The sequence below is a fragment of the Emydura macquarii genome, unplaced genomic scaffold, assembly GCF_026122565.2.
Source record: "Emydura macquarii macquarii isolate MOO-44397 ecotype Brisbane River unplaced genomic scaffold, CSIRO-AGI_Emac_v2 contig_2897, whole genome shotgun sequence".
In the NCBI taxonomy this organism is placed as follows: Eukaryota; Metazoa; Chordata; order Testudines; family Chelidae; genus Emydura; species Emydura macquarii.
In genome coordinates, this window is record NW_027133034.1 from 54,269,281 (window position 1) to 54,291,781 (window position 22,501).

Below are 22,501 nucleotides of genomic sequence, written 5' to 3' on the forward strand. Positions count from 1 at the left end.
TTGGGCAGCTGTCATAGTTTATTAATCCTTGCTGATGGCTTCATTCAGGAACCGTGAACTAGCACCATTCTGATGGCTTTTCCATGCTGAGTTAGGAAATATTGGTAAATCATGTTAAATAAATTAATTGATGGGGTCATTAACAAAAGTATTTACAGCTAGCCAATAAAAATATGGAGACCTTCACCTTCTATCAAAAATTACCTTTTATTAGAGTAATAGAAAATTATAGGATCCTTATTCTTAATCAACAGTCTAAGTTGTTTTTTTTTTTTTTGAATCATCAGCCCTTGCCAATGACAAATAGTAGTTTACCTCATGAGACTCTAGTGAAGAAGTAAAGAAGCTCTAAAACACGGTTAGTGTCCATTTGACAGAGGTTACAATCATTCTTTTCTCTACAAAACATCATGTCCAGTCATCAGTAACTTATTCCATCATCAGATTTCAGTAGCAGGCATGAGAATATGTTTGGTTTTTTTTTACAAATGTAAAACTATCCATACTACTAAACAGTAAAGAATCTTATCTGCAAATTGGAACTTCTAAGTATCTTGTAACTTAATAGTTTCTGATAGCAGAAAGCCATAAAGTACAAATTCTTTCCAAGTATGTAGTTCAGTTCACCACACACTAAGGAGAAAATAATAACTTACATTTCTGTATCACCTATTTTTATTAACACATATATTGAAGTTGTGCAAAAAGGCCACAACGAAATTAGTCCCTATTTGCAAGGCACAGTCCAATCATATAATAAATGACTGTACCAACCCCAAAAAACATAACTAGATCCTAGAGTACATAACCATATTCAGAAAACCAATTTCTGTTTTCAATTTAATTGGTGTAAATTCTGAGTAAATGTGTTAAGTCAGTGAAGTTACTCCTGATTTACATTGGTGTAAATGAGAGTAAAATTGGGCCAAGAGTGCAAGTGTATGTAGTAACGGCATATCTGCAGAGCTGGCAGCAATATCTGTAATTAAGATTAACTAACACTTTTTTATTACAAGTCACTGTTTTCAGTTGCTTATAAACTTGCCAAACTTTATCCATTTGGTCTGAAATTTTCTACACAAGCCTAAGACTGAAGATATTTTTGAAAGTTTAAACAGAAACTGTTCAGCTGTTTCTGACAAAGGCATTAGGGAATAATGCATTGTTTTACCATTGTAAAAATTCTTACAACTGTTTTGTTGAGATGCTCTAGTACTTCCAAACTTTGGTGCAGGGACTTGAAATTTGGGACCAGAATGGTGCCTTTTGCTTTCCCTGTGAAAACCCACCCAGATTTGGCTGAGGAATGAGCCTTGGATATTACTGCTTGTCCTTCTGTCATGCACTGTAGATCTTTGATGCTGCTGCTGCATGATATTACATATATAAAATGTAGTCTATTATAAAATCTCTAGGATTATTCTTTTTTTCATAAATTTATACATTTGTTTTGCTTGGGAAAATGGATTATAGATTGCTATCAGTTATTTATTAGCTAAATTAACTTTAGAAAATTGATACAGTATTGTTCAAACTTTGTTAGGTGAGTCAGCAGCAGTTTTTAAAAAGTCACAACATAGAGTCTGCAAGTAAAGTAAAAAGACAAAACATATGGCAATGCACATTTTTGTCATTATATTTAAATCAATTCCTAAAAAGCATTCACTTTTTCTTAATACATCAGCCAGGACTTGTTTTAGTCAGTTTACCAAAGTCCTCACAATCTGCTTCAGGTTTGAAATAGGTGATGAATTGAAGGCAATGGCAAAAATTACAGACAAACAAAAGAAGGTACAGTAGGCAATTTATATGTTGTCATCTGAAGATAAGGTAACTGTTGAAGTGACTTATTTGTAGACAATTTGCTTAGCATCATTTGGGGTATTTATATAGACATTTGTACTATTACTACTGATTTAAACATGCCTGTAACTACATCTTGATCACAGAAATCTCCTTAATTATATTGTACCCAAAGTTTTTTCCCCATTATTTTGCTTTCCTTAACCTACTGACACATTTTGCTGATTGTGATAATGAAAGTCAACTTGGATTCCTAAGTCAATAGGTTATTTCTTGGAAATGGATATAACTGATAGTATAAGGATGCACAGCCAAGGTTCTTGCATCAAATTTCATTTGTAAAATTCTAAATGAACATTATGAGTTGCTTAGGTTTTAGAGAAGAGATCATTGCATGAAAAGTGTAAATATCCTGTATACAAAGAACAGTATCAGTGGAAAGATTATCAAAAGCTTATTGTTGGATACTGAGCTACATATTATAACAACGTATTATGGAAGCTCCAGTTGCAGCTCGATAGCTAAAGTTGAGATGAATTTTGCATTTAAAGTAAATTCAACCTCTTTGTTTTGTATGAAAAATAAGTATATCCTCCCCAAATTTAACACCTGGCATCACACTTTATTTTGTCTTTAATGATTTTTATAACAGAATAACACAGATTGTTCAAATTTGCCATATAATTAAAACTCGCTGAAATCTTGTGCATAGGCTATATTGGAAGCATTGTGAGGGTTTTTTGGATTAATGGTCATTTAGTCTAATTTTTTTCTCATTGCTGAAAGTTACTGCTACAGCAGGGAAAAATAATATTCTACCACAGAGACTTCTATAAAGAACTACCCTTTTTCAAAATAGCTGCTATTTCCTGTTGTTCTCAGTGGGACTGAGGTTATGACCTGCTTTTAGCAAATATGACCATTTTGTCCATTCCGATCTGCTCCTTAGTGTTCTTCTCCTGTTCCTGACAGCAAATGGGACCACCATTTTCTGTGAGGGAAGCCTATGTCCCCAGCTCCATTAGAAAAATGAGAGGTGGTGGGCATTTTGAAAGAGGACTTTTTTATGAGTTTCTTTGAAAGAGATTTTATTTATCAGCCACTGCTGAAGGATGAACTTTCAATTAAAAAAAATAACAGCAAAAATGAGAATGAATCCTAAATATTTCTTTTCAAAAGTAACCCATGGAAACATGCAATTAGAGCTCCCAAACAATTTTAACTTTGCCCTGAAGTAAAAGCAGAAGGGAAAATAAAAAGAAATTGTAATATATTTTAAAATCAGTTTAATCTGTAACCACAAACATTAAAATGCCTTAATTATAATCCTATAGCTATTGCATGATGTCACAACAGGGTAGAGTTAAGGTTGTCTGGATGTCCTAACTGTACAATTCCATGCTTTAACTTGTTTAGATTTTTTTAAGTTTAACTTTAACTATGAATTTCCTGTATTTACAGTGGTTGTGTTTGGAATAATTACAACATTTGTATAATATATTTTACCCTAAATTACTGACATATAGTCTTAATTTTATCTCTTTTTAAATGTAGTTTTTGTCTGGGATTTATATATTAAAGACTGTATCTATCTCTCTGTGAAGGTACTTATTTGACCCTCATCAACATAGTATTTTAATTTCTGAGCACTTTTAATAGGTTTATAAAATGGATGCCTGTCTTTAATGGATGTAATCATTATTGCTTACTTTATTATTATTTAATATCAGTGTCAATAAAACTCCTCATATGTAATTTACTCAAATATTTCTTTACCCTGTGCATAATTAATCTGTGGATAGCATTTCCACAAAATATTGAGGAGGAGAAGAGCTCAGCAGGATTCAATAAAGAATTAGATATGTATATGACTAATAAGGGTATCCATAGTTACATTAGAAAGGAAAATATGTATAAGAGATATAAATCCTCATGCTTCAGGGCATAATCCAGCCATTAACTGCCTGGATTTAGGAAAGAAACTCTGTATGGAGAACCTTGCCTCTGACAGATCCATGAATATCTGCATAATCTCCGATCAGTGGGTTTAATTAGAACCACAGGCACCTTCCACAGGAAGGGGAAACCCTACTTCCCCCAATGGAAAAATTCCACTAAAACTCCAAGTTAGCAGGGGCTACATTTGCTTATGTCAGCTTTGTTTCTTTTAGAGAAAGACCCTGCATTTTGAACTAGGATTTAAAATATTCTGCCTCAGATGTTTTAAATGAGCACATAAGAATGCCCTTTTTTGTTTCTCTAGCTGACAGAGTATGAAGTTTTGTAAATAGAACTATGATGCACTGAAGCAACCCTGTTTAAAAAGAAGGTATAATAAAGGTAGACAGCTACAAAAGTTTCTAGTGCATAGAAAAATATTATGAAAAAGTGACTGGCCTGTGTATGGCTAGCAAAATAAGAAGGCTAAAGGTCTCATTTATTTATGTTGATGCTAAACTGTAGTGTGTGTTTGTGTGTGTAAATACTGCTGTACATAAATGCACTTGTAGAGGGTAAATTACAGTAATTTTATTATTGATATCGCCATGTTGTTTCAATGTTCCTTCATTATGATTATGCCTATAGCACCTCTTATATCAAAGACTATTTGACAATTTAAAATGAACTTCTTGTTAAAGGATATAATTTTCTGATTAACTTCCCTTCCCCCATTAATTGGAGAGAGAGTGTTTCAGTTTACCGTGAGCAACATCCTGTAATCCTTACTCATATAAAACACCTGATGAAAATTGGAGTTTTGCCTGAATAACTGAAAGCTGCATTCTGCTCTCAGTTACATTGCTGAAAATCCAGAGTAACTATGTTCACCTTCAGTAGAGTTACCCTGGATTTTCACCAAGCAGAGAAAGCAGAATTTGGTTCTAAGTAAGGAGTGCAGGGTTTGACTCCATATTACGTTAATAAGATTTGTCACATTGGATTTATGAGATGATAAAGTTATTGTAATCTGCATTATTTTATAATGGGTTCATGGATTCATACTTACAGTATGTATGTTCAGAATATGTAACATATTGCAGGGGCTCAGCTATTGTCTGAAAATATTTCAGTACATATGTTCATTCAGCCTCTGAACAAGTGGTAGTCAGCACGTATAATGATTTTCTATACCCCATCTCTGGTGTCTTGGCATTGCTTTTATTATGTCTGCAGTGTTAGTGTACTGAAATACTGCAACGAATTCCTCTTCCATTGTAACTTCACCCAGACTTTTTTTTTCTAAATAAAAGAAACGGGGGGAATTTTCCATGTTGTGCCATTAGTTGAATAGTAGGTGGAGTGTTTCTACTTAAGCAGTCTTAAAAACAAATCTTAATGTCTGAATTCTAAAAGAATTTAAAAGACATCACTCTTCTTTAATGAGAAATGCTAAGTAGGGTTGTGAGTAGAAAAAAGAAAAGTTAGTCTTTAAACTTAATCTAAGTCTTTAAATTTAAATTCCTGGTGTATGGTAGGGATTTATAATACAGGGTTTAGCTAAAGATAATTAACAAATCATACACAGCCTCACCGATATCTAAACATGGCTAGAGAAAGTAAAATATCAGTCTGTTATCTATATGGGGAATGCTAATGCCTATAATTGGTCATTGTCTGACCCTTATATTTTTCTGTCCTGATAACTCTATCAGCCTGAAAGCTAATTCTGTGTTTTCTGTAAAATCTTTCAGTGGTGTTATCAGGGAGAGTGCGTACCTTTTGGCACTTGGCCCCAGAGCATAGATGGGGGTTGGGGTCCGTGGTCAATATGGGGAGAGTGCAGCAGGACCTGCGGGGGCGGAGTCTCCTCATCCATAAGACACTGTGACAGTCCAGCGTAAGTAGCTAAAGTAAGCCGGAGCCAACAAAAAGACACATTTGGAAATTATTCAAAATTGTGGTTTCACATATTATCTGTAAAAATGTTTCATTAGTGTGCCAACACTTGTCTTAAAAAGCACAGACAGAAACAGTTATGGAGGAGAAACTTGCTAAACATTGTTTCATGTTTAAATGTATGCATTATACATGTACTGTAAAGAAAGTCAGGCTTTATGTTTAGCAGTAACCAGAAAAACTTTCCTCCACAAAACTATTTATGCAAAATGCATTTATCTATGCCTTAGATATATTTCTGTCTTCTTAAAATATTATGTCTATGATATTCCTATAGAATATAAAATAACTATTGCTATTTAAGTATTAAAAAAGCAACACCGAATGTTTTAAGGGTTTGGAATACAAAGAGTTACACGCAAATCACAATGAATAAAAATTACTGCCCATACAATAATTTTTTCCCATATCACATCCGATACTAATCGTTTTCCTGAGCTGCTGCTTCCCATTGACTCTTTATATGGTTTGGCTACTCCTCTCCTCACCACTACTATCTGTCAGCCAAGCCACTTCTCTCCCTCAGGCTGGGGCCAACTCTTTTCTTCCCCACTGCTCCTATTATTTACAGGTTAGTCTGCTTTGTCCTTTCCTGATGCTCCTATCATCTCTACTTCTCTCTGTTCTAGTCCATGTTCCAGAGAGGGTCTATCAAGCAGGCATTCTTCTTTTTGTTCTCACCACTTCTCATTTTGAGTCAGAAGCTTCTCTTTGTCCCCACTGTTGCTCTTTTCTGAATAAGTCCCATTGCTTTTCCTACTTCTGCTTGCTCTTTTCAGATTTATTACACCTCCTCATTCTAGCTACAGTTACCTGTAGGCTGGGACACTTCTCTTTTGCCCTACTTTTTTTCTCATCATGCCTGGTGGTGTGCATTTCCATTCCCAACACTGCTCTCATAAGACTGAATTCTCCAAAATACATCAAGTGACATAAATATATGATTTTAGAATAATGTTATCTGATTAAGTGTGATATAAAATATCCATGAAATGAAAATTTGTTAAATAAATTTTCTAGTTACTTATAGATATTTAATTATTTTTAACATAAAATGGAACACTAAGATTTTTTTAACCTGATTTTAACTTAATTATCATCAGTCAGTCATATTGTACCTGACTGAGCTCCCACTGAAGTCTACATAGGCTTTTCTTTGACTTCAGAGAGAAATGCATAGGGTCTTGATGACATTGGGCACCGTGAAGGCTAATTTCTGCTCAGTCACACTAATGTAAATCTGGACTGACGCTATGGCTTCAATGGAGTTACTCCAGATTCACAACTGTGTAATTTAGATTATAATTCTTCTACAAAGAATGCAGCCTTAGCTGCTGACCTCAGTGTAACATGTTAGCTACTGATCTCAATAGTATGACATGTTTATCCATGCTTGCCTTTCAAGATTTTAATGAATAGTGTGCAAACATTATATATTAATTTCACATATTAAATTTTGAAAGGCAAGCATAGATAAACAGTTAAAAGGAATATATTTTAATTGTAGTTTTATTACATATAGTTTAATTGTATAGTTTGTGGATCTATGCAAACTGCATAAATATTATATAAAGGTTGGATTTTCAAAAGTGCTCTGAGGTGCTCTATCTCTGCTCCCATTGAAGTCAATGGTCAAATTCCCATTGATTTTGGTGGAAGAAGAGTTAGGCTAGCACTTTTGATAATCCCACTGTAAAATATATATGTGTGTGTGTGTGTATTTATGTATTTATTTACATCTTATATACACAGTATAAAGCCATGCATATATTAATACAACACATAAATAAATGTTTTTTCAGACCTTCAGGTGGAGGAAAATACTGTCTTGGAGAAAGGAAACGATATCGGTCCTGTAACACAGATGTGAGTAAAACTGTATTCAACTAGAACAATTAATCAACTGTCTATTTTTTCCCTCTGGAATCAATGGACAAAATTTGTCTCAGCGCACTACTCAGCTAAGAAGCTGCTGCAAAAAGTGGGGGAGTGAGTCAGCGTGGTGACACTTACTCATCCCTAAGGACTGAAGGGCTGGGGAATTCAAGAGGGTCAAGCCAGGTGGGAGAAGCCACTTTTCCCTGTATCAGGCAGAGCAGCACCCTCCCTTCCCTTGAGGATGCGAAGTATTGGGTTTAGTCAGGACCTGCTGAGGGCATTGCAATAGCCACTCCTTTCTACGGAGCTAGGAGGGAATTTTTCCCTCAACACCAGATTGGCCTAGGGGGAGTGGGATTTTTTTCACCTTCCCCACTGCGGGTTCAGGGAGAGCTTTGTTATGTGAACATGAAAGGGTGTTAGGCTATGATGTTGCAACTCATTATGTAAATGTGTAGCGGATGTCCAGTACAGGTACTTCATGGGGAAGGTGCACAGTGACTGGATAAATGGCTTGGTAAAGGACTTAAAAAGGAGGTATTGGTTAAAGGAGTGGAACGTGGGGGTGGGGTCAGGGCTCCTATGACTGGTATAGTAGGGAGCCAACCCCGTAAAGGTCCCAGCAATGGGTTGGCTGGAGGACCTGGATGGAAAAAGGGGGCAGGGTTGGCAGAAGCCACGCGGAAAGTTATTAGATGAACATAGAGTTACTTGTACTGTATATTTTTATCTGCCGGGTAGTCCCAGTCATCTAATAATAAAGTTGCAGCCTGATTAAAACCATTTCAAGGGTCTCCTGTCCTTTTGGTATAGCCACACAACTGGTTCAACTCCACTGACGTGAGTAGAGTTATAGAAGTGGTGCATTTTGCACTCCGTCTGCATTTAGCATAGATACTTGACCTCAACAGTCTGATGCTATGTCAAGTGCTTAGACAAGTATTTGAGTATCTTTTATAACAAAAAATAAGTCTGTATAATTGTTCTTTAACCAAGCCCCATCAGTCAATTTATAAAGTCTTCATTGGTCTAATATCTGTGTTTTATTGCTTACTTTTTTTTTTTTTACCTGTGCTAAAGGTCATCCATAGAAACTGCTCAAGAATACTGTGGTCTTTTACTTGGACTCTACCATCATGTGGGTTATTGTCCTTTTTAGTTAATATATTTTATTAATTAAGAAAATCTGTAAGTGGCATTTAAGGCTTTAGTGAAATTATAACAGGGATGAACTGACCCAAGAGAATAAGATACAATAGGCTGCTCTAGCACTTAGAAGTATAGAAATTCTAGGTTAATGGAAAAATGTTTATCACTTCTTGCACAAAACCTTCACCACTTTCACACTCAATATTCAGAGGATAATAAATTGTTTTATCTGCAGCAAATACTGAAACATAATACACAATTAGAACTGGTCAAAAATTTCCCAATTAAAGCTTTTTCTATGGAAAATGCCTTTCTGACAAAATGAAAATTCTTGCAAAAATTTGAAAAAATTAAAAATAAACATTTTCATTTAATTTGGGGGGAGGGAACAACTTTCTATCACTTGCTTACGTGCGAATTTAAGGTGAATGAGGGGTGTATTAAATGAGGGGGATTTCAGTGTTTCCTGACAATATGACCATTTATTTCTTTTATCACCCATGGCCAATTATTTTACTTTTTTATCTTCCCTCTCCCAGGATATATCCCATCCATATTTCCCACAGAGTAGTTTGGAGGTGGCACCTCTGTTTCCTCAAGTGCGTATAATGTGGCTTCAGTTATGCTGAAACTGAGAGATATTAAAGATAGTTAACTCTGTGAGAGAACCTCCCTTTTTGTCAAAGATTATGGTTGTTGTCACAAAAGCCTGGTTTCAACAGAGCCAGGGTGTTCTACTATGCAATACTGAGAGCAGAGAACAGGGACCAATTGCAGATCACTGGCCCCATATGAGTAGAGAAGAAATGATCTTGGGAATATAGAGGCCTTGGCTAATGGGAACACCAGATAAGGGGGTGGTGCTATTGTCTTGAATAGTCAGAATAAGCATGAAGATGAGAGCACAAAGCTGAATCTGACTTGGGGCGGAAGCATGAATTTCACTATTGCAACAAGTCTTTGCCTGTGAACCTCTTGGGAATCATCAGAGGTTCTGATAACCCACGGGAGGATCCACAAAGGCAGAAGTGACTCTATTAGTGGAATTAGTGCCTCCATTCCAAGCAATAAACTCTCCTTCCCCTCCCCCTGACCCCTGAGATGGTTGGAGGGGACAGAGAGAGCGGGAGCACAGTAGATGGACCTAGTTATTGATCAGAGCCATGAACCCTGCAGTTGCAGTTAAATCCTGTCTCAGTCAATTGTCCTATGAATCATTAGAAGCTAATCCAAGGAGCCACTGTTGACTCATCAGAAAGATAGCTGGGAAGGGGAGACTGAACCCACGCCATTTCTCCAGATATGAGCAACTCAGCTGGGGTGGAGCTTTTAGGGAAGAGACAGGAATGCCTCCCTACCCCTCGTACTGGCAGTTACTTCCTTCTCCCACAACAAATGGGATCTTTACCACAGCCCAACCATCATTCTGCTGTTACGTGCTGCTCCATTCCCTGAAACTGCATTTTTGGCAGTGGGCCCCCAGTGGCCTAGCTTGTTGAAGATTGAGTAGGGATGCAAAAAAGGGCTGGATGCCCTTGCTACATGTGTATCTTAGGTTTACAAAACCATAAATTGCATGTAGCTCACATAACAGGAATTGTGCTAAGCTTTGGTGAAATTCTTGTCAGTTATGCCAAAAAAGACATATTTTTATCTAAATTATTTGAAAACTACTATGTTTATATTAGTGGGGAGCATCCTAAGTGCCTGCATACAATTATGGGATAATTTTGTATAGTAAGAGACCTGCAAAAAGAGAGTGAAAAATTGTGGGATACAGTCATGCACATTTTTAAAAAGAATGATTTTTGAATCTGTGTATCTGAGAACAGGAGACAGTCTCAGGCTACAAAGCCACCTAACATTTTGGGGGAGACAGGAGTTTTTCCATTTTTTGATTTTTACATTGTTTACAAAAGTTTGAGGTAGAGAAGGGTATGATGGTCACACTGAAGAGCAAAGAGAACCTTTAGTGTACTGGAATAGAGTATTGTTGGCTCAGAACTTAGACAAGATCAGCTCATGAATGAAGAACAGCTGGTTGAAGCTGACCCCAAGCAAGATAGAGATTATGATGATGGGCAGAGGAAAGCTTTTTGAAGTGTTTGCAATCACAGTGCAGTCTGCTCTCATTGAAAATGTACACCCACAATTGGTCAATTCAGTCAGTAGTTAAGGAATGCTCTTGGATTCCTTGCTGACACTAAACTCGCATAGCAGCATTTGTAAGTAACACTTTCTACCATCTTCAGTTCGCTAGGACACTCCATCCCATCCTGGTAGCTGTTGACCTGGCCTCAGTAATATACCTTCGTCACCTCTTGGCTGGACTACAGCAATGCAGTATGCGTGAGCATGAAGCCTTCAGTGCTTAGGAAACAGCAACTAATACAGAATACTGCAGCACTTCTCAGCAACAGAGGCTATCACAACCATTCAAACCTGTCCTCTGCTCCCTCGCTCCCTATACTGGCTTCCTGGAAATTATTGGATCAAATTCAAAGTCTTTGTCCTTATCTTCAAGATGCTGACTGGTCTGGGCCCACGATACCTAAAAGATTGACTAAAGCTCTGGGATGAAAATTGTGGTTGATAACACTGCTCCTCTGGCACAGTGGAACTTTTTACAATACAGATAAAGCTTGTCTGTGTGGGAGACAGCTTTCTTGGGGGCCAATCCAAGACTATGGAATGAATTCTGACAAGACCATCACAAGAGTCACCATCTTTTGCTTCAAATGCAAGACACGTTTCTTTGACCTTGCCTTCTCTAACATAAACACAAAGCAACATGCTTTTTTTTTTTTTTTTTAAACCCTACCAAAACAAAACTGTCCCCTGCACACATTTCTCCCCTGTGGAAAGGATGGGAGAACAATCATGTGACAAATGTTAGCCATGTTGTATAATGCACTACTGGAAGACTCTCAGATACTTTGGTTCTGGCACTGTGTTCTATGTTTCAGAAGCTGCCAGAAACCAGATAAACTATCAGTGTGTATATTTAATATATAGGCTTATGTGAACCCCACAATGCTTGTGTAGTTCCTCCATATCATGATTGTTATGTAAACAATAACAAAGGACACAAGAGTTGGCAACAAGTATGGTTGCCTAATGTGTAGTACCAGACCAATTATTCCTACGAAGCTCCGGTCAAGTTTACTTCAAGAAATACATGAAGTCTATTTGGGAACTAAAAGTGAAAGTGCTTGCCAGGAGATTTGTGTGGTGGCCAGAGATTGATACAGGAATAGAGGAAATGGCAAAACAATGTCAAGCAAACACAGAAAATACTTTGCATTCTCAAAGGGGCATGAGTACTTCTTTACTCATCCTCAGCCAGTGTCGTTGGTGGTTGCAGCTGCAAATGAGAAAAAGAGGCAGGGGCAGCAAGGCCAATCACCTAAATCCAAGGACTCAAAGAAGCTGGACCTTTTCTGCAGAAAGGCCTTCTCCTCCAGGGGGCTTCAGCATCATATTGCGAACCAGCGACTGATCTTGAGCCACTATAACTTCAACTCCTGGGACACCATCTCAAAGTTCAAGGAGCAACTCCTGGTGGCCTCCAGATCAGAGTTCGCAGTGGTCATAGAGGAGGGCAAGGCAGTGATGAGGACCTCCCTACAGGGTGCCCTGGACATGCGGACTCGGCCATTCAAACAATGTCATCTGCAATTGTCATGAGGAGGAGTTCATGTCTGCAGGTGTCAGGCCTCCCTCCAACAAAATAGAGGACTTGCCCTTTGAAGGCGTGGGGTTATTTTCAGAGCAGATGGACTCCAAGATCTACAGTCTAAGAGATTCAAGGGCAACATTGAAGTCCTTGGGCCTTCATACACCAGCTCCTCAGAGAAAGCACTTTAAGGCCCAACTTCCCCTGTGATTTTACCCTGTGCAACCTAGGCAGGACTACTCTAGGAAGTGGGGCAGGAATAACAGACAGGATTCCTCAGCCCCCCACCCAACCAAGGCCAGGGTTCAGCAAGGCAGTCCTCCGGCTCCAAGCAACCATTTTGAGGGTGCAGCCAAGGGCAACACAGCAGGCCAGATCCTGGATCCTTACCCCTGCTTTTTGAACAGTCTGTCCCATTTCTATTGGGCATGGGCCTGGATAACCTCAGATTGATGGGTGTTGCGCACAGTAGAACTGGGATATTCTCTCCAATTCTGTTCCTTTCCTCCCTCCCATCACCTGTCTCTGTCCCTCTTCAGGGACTCCTCTCACAAGCAACTTCTTATACAGGAGGTGCAAGCGCTCCTAAGGGCAGAAGCAGTGGAGCAGGTGCCTCAGGAGTTAAGGGAAAAGGGGTTCTACTCCCGATATATCCTAATCCCAAAGGAGCTCTCAGACCCCTTCTCGACCTGTAAAACCTCAACAGATTCACGAAGAAACTGAAATGTCGCATGATATCTTTGGCTGCCATCATTCCCTCCCTGGATCTGGGGGACTGATACACCGCTCTTGACTTGAAAGATGCATATTTTCATATATCAATAATCCCATCCCACAGAAAGTTCCTCAGATTCGTGGTAAACTACACCCATTACTAATTTACAGTCCTTCTCTTCAGCCTTTCAGCGGTCCCTCGAATGTTTACCAAATGCATGGCAGTCATCACCACCTTACTGAGAAGACAACAGGTTTTCCCATATCTAGATGCTGGCTTGTTAAGGGATGCTCTAGGGCACAGGTAGAGGCTCATGTGGCCCTGATACAGTCGACATTCGGCAGATTGGATATAGTACTGAACGTCCCCAAGTCAATCATGTCCCCTGCTCAGAGGATAGAGTTTATAGGAGCTGTCTTAGACTCCGCTCAGGTCAGGTCATTCTTACTGGAGTCTCACTTCCAGACCATTTGGTCCATCATAGAGGACTTTAGGTGCTTTCCTACCATGGTGGTACGAAGCTGCTTGAAGCTGCTTGGTCACATGGCTGCATACACATATGTGGTACAGCATGCAAGGCTGCAACTCAAAGCTCTCCAGGCTTGGTTGGCATTAACATATTGTCCAAACAGAGACAAACTGTACAAGATAGTTTTGTTTCCCCCTCTAGTTATCAAGTTCCTCCTGTGGTGGCTCAACCCTCAATCAGTATGTGTGGGAATACCCTTCTGCAAGCTTCAGCCTTCGATGTCTCTTGTCATGGATGCATCAGTGTTGGGGTGAGGAGCACATTTAGGAACCCTCAGGAGTCAAGGCTTCTGGTCCCAGACAGAGCTCTCACTTCACATCAATGTCAGGGAGCTGAAAGCAGTTAGTTTGGCAGTTCATTTGCCCATCTGGAAGGCAGATGCGTATCAGTCATGACAGAAAACACAACAGCGATGTTTTATATCAACAGATAGGGTGGAGCACACTCCTCTCCTCTATGTAATGAAGCCCTCAAGTTGTGGGATTTCTGCATAGCCCATTTTATACACTTACTAGAGGCATCTTGCCTGCCAGGATCCCAGAATGAGCTGATGGACCATCTAAGTAGGTCCTTCCTCAACCACGAGTGGTCTATTTGCCTGGACATTATGAACAGCATCTTCCAACGGTGTGGAGTTCCCCAGGTAGATCTGTTCATGACAAGACTCAACAGAAAGTGTCAGCAATTTTGCTCATTCCTGAACCACAGCCCAGGCTCAATCACGGACACATTCCTCTTGCCCTGGGTAGATCACCTGCTCTATGCATTCCCACCCTTCCTGTTCATCCACATGGTCCTGCTCAAGGTCAGGAGGGAGTGTCCATCATACTGATAGTCTCAGCCTGGTCCCAACAATACTGGTACACAATGCTACTGGAACTGTCGGTGGCCAGCTCAATTCCCCTACTATTGTTGCCAGACTTAATCACACAGGATCACGGCCACCTCCAGCATCCAACCTAGAGTCCATGGGTGGCTGGTGACTCCTGCCTTTGGGGAAGCTGGACTGGGGGCCCTCCCACGCCCCGCCCCTCCCTTGACGCCCCACCCATGCTCCACACCTACTCCCACTTGTCGTCCTCCCAAGACCCCGGCCACTTGTGCCTCTGCCCCATTCATTGTCTGCTCTCCGAGCCAATGCCTTGACCCAGTGACGCTGAGTCAGGACTCTCCTTGCCCGGCTCTGCTCAGCAGCCCAGCAGCAATTAGATGGTGCTTTGGCCCATCCTTTAGCTTACAGCTCTGATCCCTCCCTAGTAGCAGCCAGGGGCTCGCCTGGGCTTAGACCCCAGTCAGTTGCAGGGGAGGGGTCCCAGAAAATTTCCTGCTCACCTGGAAAGTTGGGTTGAGGTTGGCCCCTCTTCATGAGGAGGGATGGAGCTGTGGGGTGAGGAGGGACTCTCCATGTTGGCAGTATAGCCCGCCCCGCCGAGGAGAGGGGGATCATATGAGGCGGGGAGCCGAGGCCACCAGCTGAGTTACTACTGGAAGCAGTGGCCTCAGGAGTTGGAGAGGTGCTGGGAGAAGCACTCAGCGCTGGCCAGCGCCTCTGCCTCCAGGTGTCTTAGGGAGCAGGAGGGCTGCAGCCACCCTCCGGCAGTGGCATTGCCTCCTGGTGTTGGTTTCACCCCTTCCCCCAAGGTTCCCCCCATGAAGAGCCGCTGGCGGGAGGGAGCCTCAAAGGGGTGGGTGATGCCACCTAGAGACAACTATACTGCCATGATATGGTGGTCGCAGCCTTGTTCCCCTAAGTCACCTGGTGGCAGAGGCGCCAGCAGTGCTAAGCTCTTCCCTCTGAGCCTCTTCTACTCCTGTGGCTGCTGCTCTCAGTGGTAACTCAGCTGGTGGCCTCGGCTCCCCACCCCACACGGTCCTGATCTGCCCATGACTTACCATCTCACAAGGGCCCAGGAGTATGGAGTGCGGCAGGAGCAGCTCTTCCTCCACTCTCCATCTCTGGATTGGTGGGCTGTGCTGCCCATGTGGAGAGCCCCTCTTCACCCCACAGCTCTGTCTGCCCTTCAGCAGAGGAGCCACCTGCCCCAACTTTCCTTCCAGGTGAGAGGGGGGAGTTTCCTGGGACCCCCAACTGCCTGGGGACTAAGCCGACAGGACTAAGCCTGGGGCAGACTGTGGGCGGGCGGAGTGGCAGAGTGGGAGCTTCTGCTCGGGAAAGCTTAGCCTTTCCCAGCCTATTATACCTGCCGCATATGCTAGAGTCCCTCCATGTCACAGCATGGAAACTTCATGGCTAAATCCAATAGAGTTGACATGCTTAGAGCCTGTTAGAGAGGTCCTCCTCAACAACAAGAGACCCAGGGGCGCTGGGTGAACTGCCCATTAGGGGAGGCAAGCCTGTGGCTCCTCCCCTTCTAAATGAGGCCATGCCCCTTTACCTCGCTGCTGCCTGGAGTGCCCCCATGGAGGAGCCCAGCCCCACTCCAGAACTGGGCCCGGGCTGCCCCTAGTCGAATCCCAACAGGGCAGCCCCAGTGCCAGGTAACCCCAGCTGCCCAAAATCCTGGCTAGCAGCCCCAGCTGAGCTACGCCCAGCCCCAAAGCATTGGTCAGGTGTCCCCAGCACCCGGTGGCTTCAGCCACCCCAATTCCTTGCTGGGAAGCCTGAGCTGTGCATGGTCCCAGCCACCCTGGAGCACCATCTGGGTGGCCTGAGCCAAGCATGGCCCGAGCCATGCCCACTGGCCACCCCAGCCTCCCCGGTGCACCAGCTGAGCAGCCCCAGCCATATCTAGCGGCCATCCCAGCTTCCCCAGAGTATTGGCTGGGCAGCCTTGGCTGCGCCCACCGGCGACCCCAGCCTCCACAGAGCACTGACTAGGCGACCTGAGCCAAGCGTGGCCCCAGCTGTGCCCGTTGGCCACCCCAGCCTCCCCAGCGCACCGGCTGGGCAGCCCTGGCTGCGCCCATTGGCTGCCCCAGCCACTCTGGAGTACGGGCTGGGTGGCCTGAGCCACACGTGGCCCCGGCTGTCCCGGAGTACAGGCCGGGCAGCCCAAGCCATGCCTGGCCCCGGCCGCGCCCACCTGTGGCCCCAGCCTACCCAGTGCACCAGCCAGGCAGTCCTAGCGATTCATGCTGGCGGCCCCAACGTCCCTGGAGCACTAGCCAGGTGGAGTCCCCGCAAGATGGCCCCAGCACCCAGCTGCCCCGATTCCCTGCCAGGTGGCCCCAGCCAGCCCTAGAGCACCAGCCGGGCGGTCCAAGCAGGCCCCAGAGCATCAGCCGGGCGGTCCAAACAGGCCCCAGAGCATCAGCCGGGCGGTCCAAGCAGGCCCCAGAGCACCAGCCGGGAGGTCCAAGCAGGCCCCAGAGCACCAGCTGGGCGGTCCAAGCTTGTGGCCTGGCCCAGTGGCTGGCTCGCCCCCCTCCTGCCCACCACGTTTGGGGCAGCCTGAAGGTGAGAATGGGAAGCTGCTGCCTGAATGGGAAAATAAGCTTTCCCCAACCTATACTACCTGGCGCCCATGAGGAGACCATCCACCAGAGCTACATACTTGGCTAAGTGGAAGAGATTTTCAATTTGGGCAATGCAGAAGGCACCTCTCTGATGCAAGCATCAATACCCTCCATTTTGGATTATTGGCTGCACTTGAAGCAGCTAGGTTTGAGATGTCATTATTAAAAATTCACTTAGCGGCGATCTCTGCATTCTATTCCTGGGTGGATGGTTGATCGGTCTTTGCTAATCTGATGGTGACCCATTTTCTCAAGGGCCTGAACAGGCTATACTCCCAAGTTCACTGTCCAATACTGGCCTGGGACCTTAACTTGATGCTCTCCAGGCTGATGGGGAGCCCCCCTTTGAACCCTTAACAATATGCTCACTCCCCTACCTCTTATGGCAAGTGGAATCCTGATCGCAATAACCTCAGCTAGGAGGGTGTTTGAGCTCAAGGCCCTGGCATCCGAACCTTCGTACACGGTGTTCCATAACGACAAGGTCCAGTTGCGACCTCATCTGGCCTTCCTTCCTAAGGTGGTGCCTCAGTTTCATACAGACCAGTACATCTTCCTCCCAATATTCTATCCTAAGTCGCATGCCAACAGCAGGGAACAAAGTCTCCATTCCCTATATGTCAGGTGGGCACTGGCTTTCTACATCAAAAGGACATAGACCATTTTGTAAATCAAACCAACTCTTTGTCACAGTGGCGGACAGAATGAAGGGTCTCCTGGTGACATCCCAGAGGATTTTATCGTGGATCACATCCTGCATTAGGACTTGCTATGACCTGGAAAAAGATGCCAGCCCCAGCACTGACAGCGCACTCCAGGAGGGCACAGGCCTCCTCAGCAGCGTTCCTAGCACATGTCCCTACACAGGAGATCTGCAGGGCTGCAACATGGTCATCGAGCCACATGTTCACCTCTCATTATGCCATCATCCAAGAGGCCAGGGACAATGAAGCATTCAGCAGAGCTGTGCTTCAATCAGCAATTCTTTAAGCTCTGAACCCTCCTCCCATGGTCAGCTTGTGAGTCACCTACTTGGAATCGACATAAGCAAGCACTCGAAGAAAAAATGGTTTCCTACCTTTTCGTAACTGTTGTTCTTCGAGATGTATTGCTCATGTCCTTTCCAAGACCCACCTGTCTTCTCCTCTGTCGGAGCCAGCCAGCAAGAAGGAACCGAAGAGGCAGTGGGTCTGCGGAGCCCTATATATGGTGCCATAGAGATGTGACTCCAAGGGGTGCCTGCACCGACCCGAGGGGTACCGGTAAGGAAAATACCTTCCAATGATTGTGCACGTACACCTACTTGGAATGGACATGAGCAACACACCTCAAAGAACAACAGTTACAAAAAGGCAAGTAACCCTTTTTTCTCTTATAACAGAGAGAGACATTGGTAGATAGGAAAAGGATTGCCTGCTAATCTTTTTCCATACAAGGAAGAATAAGATGGAACTGTTTGACTATGCCTCCAAAAGTGCGGAAGAATATTAAAAACTTCCTGTCCCAGCAGGAATAGAGAAAGGAATATTTGGAAGTGAAGATCTTGTTCAAGTTTTGTTTATTTGAGAGGCTTTGCTTTCAATGTGGGCAGAGCCAATTGGATGTAATTTAATGGGCCAACTAGGAGAATCCTGCTAAGGATCACAGCATGCTATAGCTGTTCTTAAGAAATAGTGTGGTCAAATAGTCACAAATAGTCACACCCAACCATGCAGAAATGTTCTTAGAAAGAGACTGAGCTAATCTGTGTAAACCTGAAGTTATTACATTACAGTATGGTTCTCTCTGTAGAGCTGGCTGGAAACAGGAAATCCCTTGCTGTGAAAAATTGTGCATCGTTGGGAAAATTTTCATTCGAAACTAAAACAGAATAAAAAACATGGAGATTTTCCATGAGATGGGGTTTCCAAGGAAAATTCTGTTTAGGGAGAAGCAAAACAGAATTTTTGAGCTTCCCGGCTGCCCATGTGGAAGGCTGTTGACAGTATCACTTGCAAGTCATGGCTTGTCTTCACTTACCTTGGAGATTCGTCGGCAGTCGACTGGAGTTACACAAACTACACAAAAACTTGCATAATTCCCGTCGACTTCTGTGCTTCTGTTCTGCGCGCCATCACTGCACTGTGCTGATGGGAACCACATTCCTGTCGATGCAGCGCTATGCCACTTGAGAAGGTGGTCTTAATACGTCGATTTCTGGATCGACTGAGCAGGTCTTCACTGACCGCTCAGTCGATCCAGATAAGTCAACCTGATGGCGGCGAATTTGCCGCCGTCAGTGAAGACATAGCCTCAGAGAGATGGATTGCTTTTCTTCTTTGGCACTTGAGCTGCAGGAGGCTGGTATACTGAGGGCTAAGGCTCAGTGTCTTTCTGGCTCCAGGAGCTGGGTGGGAGGTTGAGCTCTTGGACTCTGTTTCTCCAGGCCCATAGCTAGGGGGATGCTGAGTGCCCTGACTCTATGCCTCCCTGCCTCCCCCTTATTGCGGGATTCAGAGAGGCCGAAAGCACTGGCAGAAAGTGAAATTGATAAGAAGACTTCCAGCTGGGAGGGTGTCATTTTATTTTTCCTTCAGGAAAAATCAAATTTTTTTGGTAAAACTGAAATTTTCTCATGGAAGCTTTTGGTTCTGTGAAAAGGTCATTTTTAATCGGAAAATCATTCCAACAAAAATTTTTCAAAGAGCTCTAGTCGTCTCTTATAGGATAGAAATGGCACCAAACATGTAATAGGGAAGACACATAAACTGGCTTTTAAGCACAAGTTCAGCAGGATGTTCTGTATTAGTGACGCCTATTGAAAATATCAAGCATACAAAACAGCAACAGAGAGTGTTGTAATAGTACCAGGCAGCCTCATATTCGGTTTCTACTAAAATTATCATAACACTATGGAGCAGGAAGATGTTGCTGACAGAGCTACACCAGAAAGCACAGAATGTTCTAGACGTTGTGATGCCTATGAGATTGTAGCTAGAGAGAAGCAATAAAGGTCTTCTCAGATTTAATGTGTAGCATGTTGTATTTGTAATTATAATAATGCATTTGTAACTTTTTCTTTTTAATATCCTTTTACATTATAGGACCAGTAGTATATAGTTAATATAGGAATAGTGGTGTTGGGTTTTTTTATTTGTTTGTCAACCCTTGTGTGTTAGAAGCTACTGGAACCCAGCCAGAATAAGTGTGTGTATGTAGGTAGGCCTTACATGTTGTACATATGTAGTAAACATGGTTAGTGGGACCCCACCAGGCTTGTATAGTCCCTTCTTATCATGGTTGTTGTATAAAAAGCAAAGGACACAACAGAAACTGAACCTTAACTATGGTATTGTGCCTCTATAACAGCTGTTCTCCTTCAAGTGCTTGTTCACATATATATTCCACTTCAGGTGTCTGCGTGCCCACTACACTCGAGTTAGAGACTTTTAGCTAGTAATATCTACTGGGGCAGCTGATGTGCCCAGTATGTCCTTGTCCCTCCAACTGAGGGCATAAAGGGTGGAGTTGCCCTTGTGAGGCAAACTCACAGCCAAAACAGGGCTGCTTGCTCAGCTGCTGTGGTGAGACAGCACTCAGGCAGCAACAACCCAGCTGCACTGATTTACCACTCCAACAGAAATTGCAGTGACTCAGCCCTCAGGCATGCAGCAGCAGCAGCAGCAGCTTATCACTGAGCAGAGCATGGGTCACATGACCCCCAGGTTCATGTATTTGCACAACTCCACCAGAGCTGCAGATCAAACAGCAACAGTGCTACCTAGTCTAACTCTTGTGCTGTATTGCCCTGCACAGAGCCTTGAGGCTCCCAGCATGCTCCTGCCCAATCTTGCCTGAGCCCTGTCCAGGAATAGTCCTTGCTCTACTCCAGCCTTGCTTGGGCCCTGTCATTGACCCACTTCAGCTTTGTCTTTGCCTCCTGATCCTCCCCAAAATCTTGGACTCTGACTACCCAGCTTTGATGTTCGGCCTGTATCTGGGCTCCGGATTTGATGTTGAGTTGGCTTGTCTTTGGACTCTGACTACCCAGTTTCAGCTTCTGACCTGAACCTGAACTCTGGCTACGTTTTCTGATGTGGGTTGGTCTACAGACTCTGATCTTGGTTTTGACCCAGGCCTGTCCCCAGATCTTGATTCTAGCACCCCCCTTGGCCTAGGCTCAGCCCTATACCTAGCAGCAACCTACTCTCCAGTCATTAGGCCTGATTATCAGAGGCAGCGCCTGACGGCCCTGAGGCCCCTCCCTCCCCCCATCAGTTGCTTCTCACCCCCCAGGCTATAGCTGGATCTATCTGTGATGCCTCAAGCTCACAGTTTTTTCTAGTTTAGTTGTACTTCTTTTATATGTAAATAATTCTTAGGGTTAGAGTTAAATTTTTAGTGATTCCTTTGTTTATTCCAAGGTGGGAAAACCTTTTCCTTCTGTTCCTAGGGAGGTATTGCATTACTATGTAGAAATCTCCAGGATTTCAACATTGGCCTTGATATCAGGCTGTTTTGCCCATTGCCTTCTTTGTATAGGTAAAAGGCACATAAAAGGGACAAGTGCAGCATTTACCTTGAGGACATGAAAATCCTGTGCGGCACAGTTGAGGGAGTACTTCAAAAAGAAATCCAGGCATACAGCTTGGATCTAGGCCAATCTCGAGCTGAACAAGTAAAGTTCTCTTCCTCCAAAAGTGCTCCAACTGTCTCTTTGGACTCCCACAAGGGGAAAAAGTACTTGAAGATACATAAGGAGAGGCAACACTGTTCTCCTTCCCTTGGGCCATCATGCAAGACAGCCAAGTCTACCAGTTGTCTTCAAGAAAAGAGTGAGTCAAGACCCAGCTGGGACTCTAGCTGGTGTATTTCAGTTGATAACAGCCCCCATGAGCCTTCCATTACTGAGGTAAGGGCAAGGCACCAAGAGCAATGCTCCACAGTATCACCTAAACTGTTTTCAACATCAGTACCATCGACTCTGGTACCAACTTTGTCAGTACCATTGTGGCTAATGTCCACTACTAAAGCTTCTGTGCCAATGGCCCTGGTGCAGAACTTTCTATTTCAATGCATGTGGTGCTGTTGATGGAGGCACTGCTACTATGGGACCCATTGACCTCACCCCATCCCCATCCCGGCATGCATGGGTGCCAGGGACTGCTCTGCCTCCTGGAACCAGACTCTCTCTTTCTACAACAAGCTGTGTGTTTGGGGCTTTTTGTTGCCAGTCCTGTGATCATCAATTTCTACAGTATCACATAGACTTTCCAAACTGCCAAGCACTCTGAGTGGTACTGCACTGTCTTTGCCAGGGGAATATTTGTTTTCATCCCTTGAATTCCAGAGCAGAGAGGCTTCTCTGGCCAGGTCTCAGAGATCCAGGTTCTCACCT

General features: G+C 43.4%; 1 protein-coding gene across 2 annotated transcripts in view; it reads left to right on the forward strand.

Annotated features, from left to right (window-relative positions):
* Positions 1-22,501, forward strand: part of ADAMTS6 (ADAM metallopeptidase with thrombospondin type 1 motif 6) — a 292,975-nt gene that overhangs the window by 171,031 nt on the left and 99,443 nt on the right. Inside the window, exons 13-14 of one of the 2 annotated variants that reach the window (XM_067568533.1) lie at positions 5,496-5,641; positions 7,503-7,566. In XM_067568533.1, coding sequence (XP_067424634.1) covers positions 5,496-5,641; positions 7,503-7,566 — 210 coding nt within the window. The remainder of the gene's footprint in view (positions 1-5,495; positions 5,642-7,502; positions 7,567-22,501) is intronic. The other variant, XM_067568534.1, reaches the window with a different exon arrangement.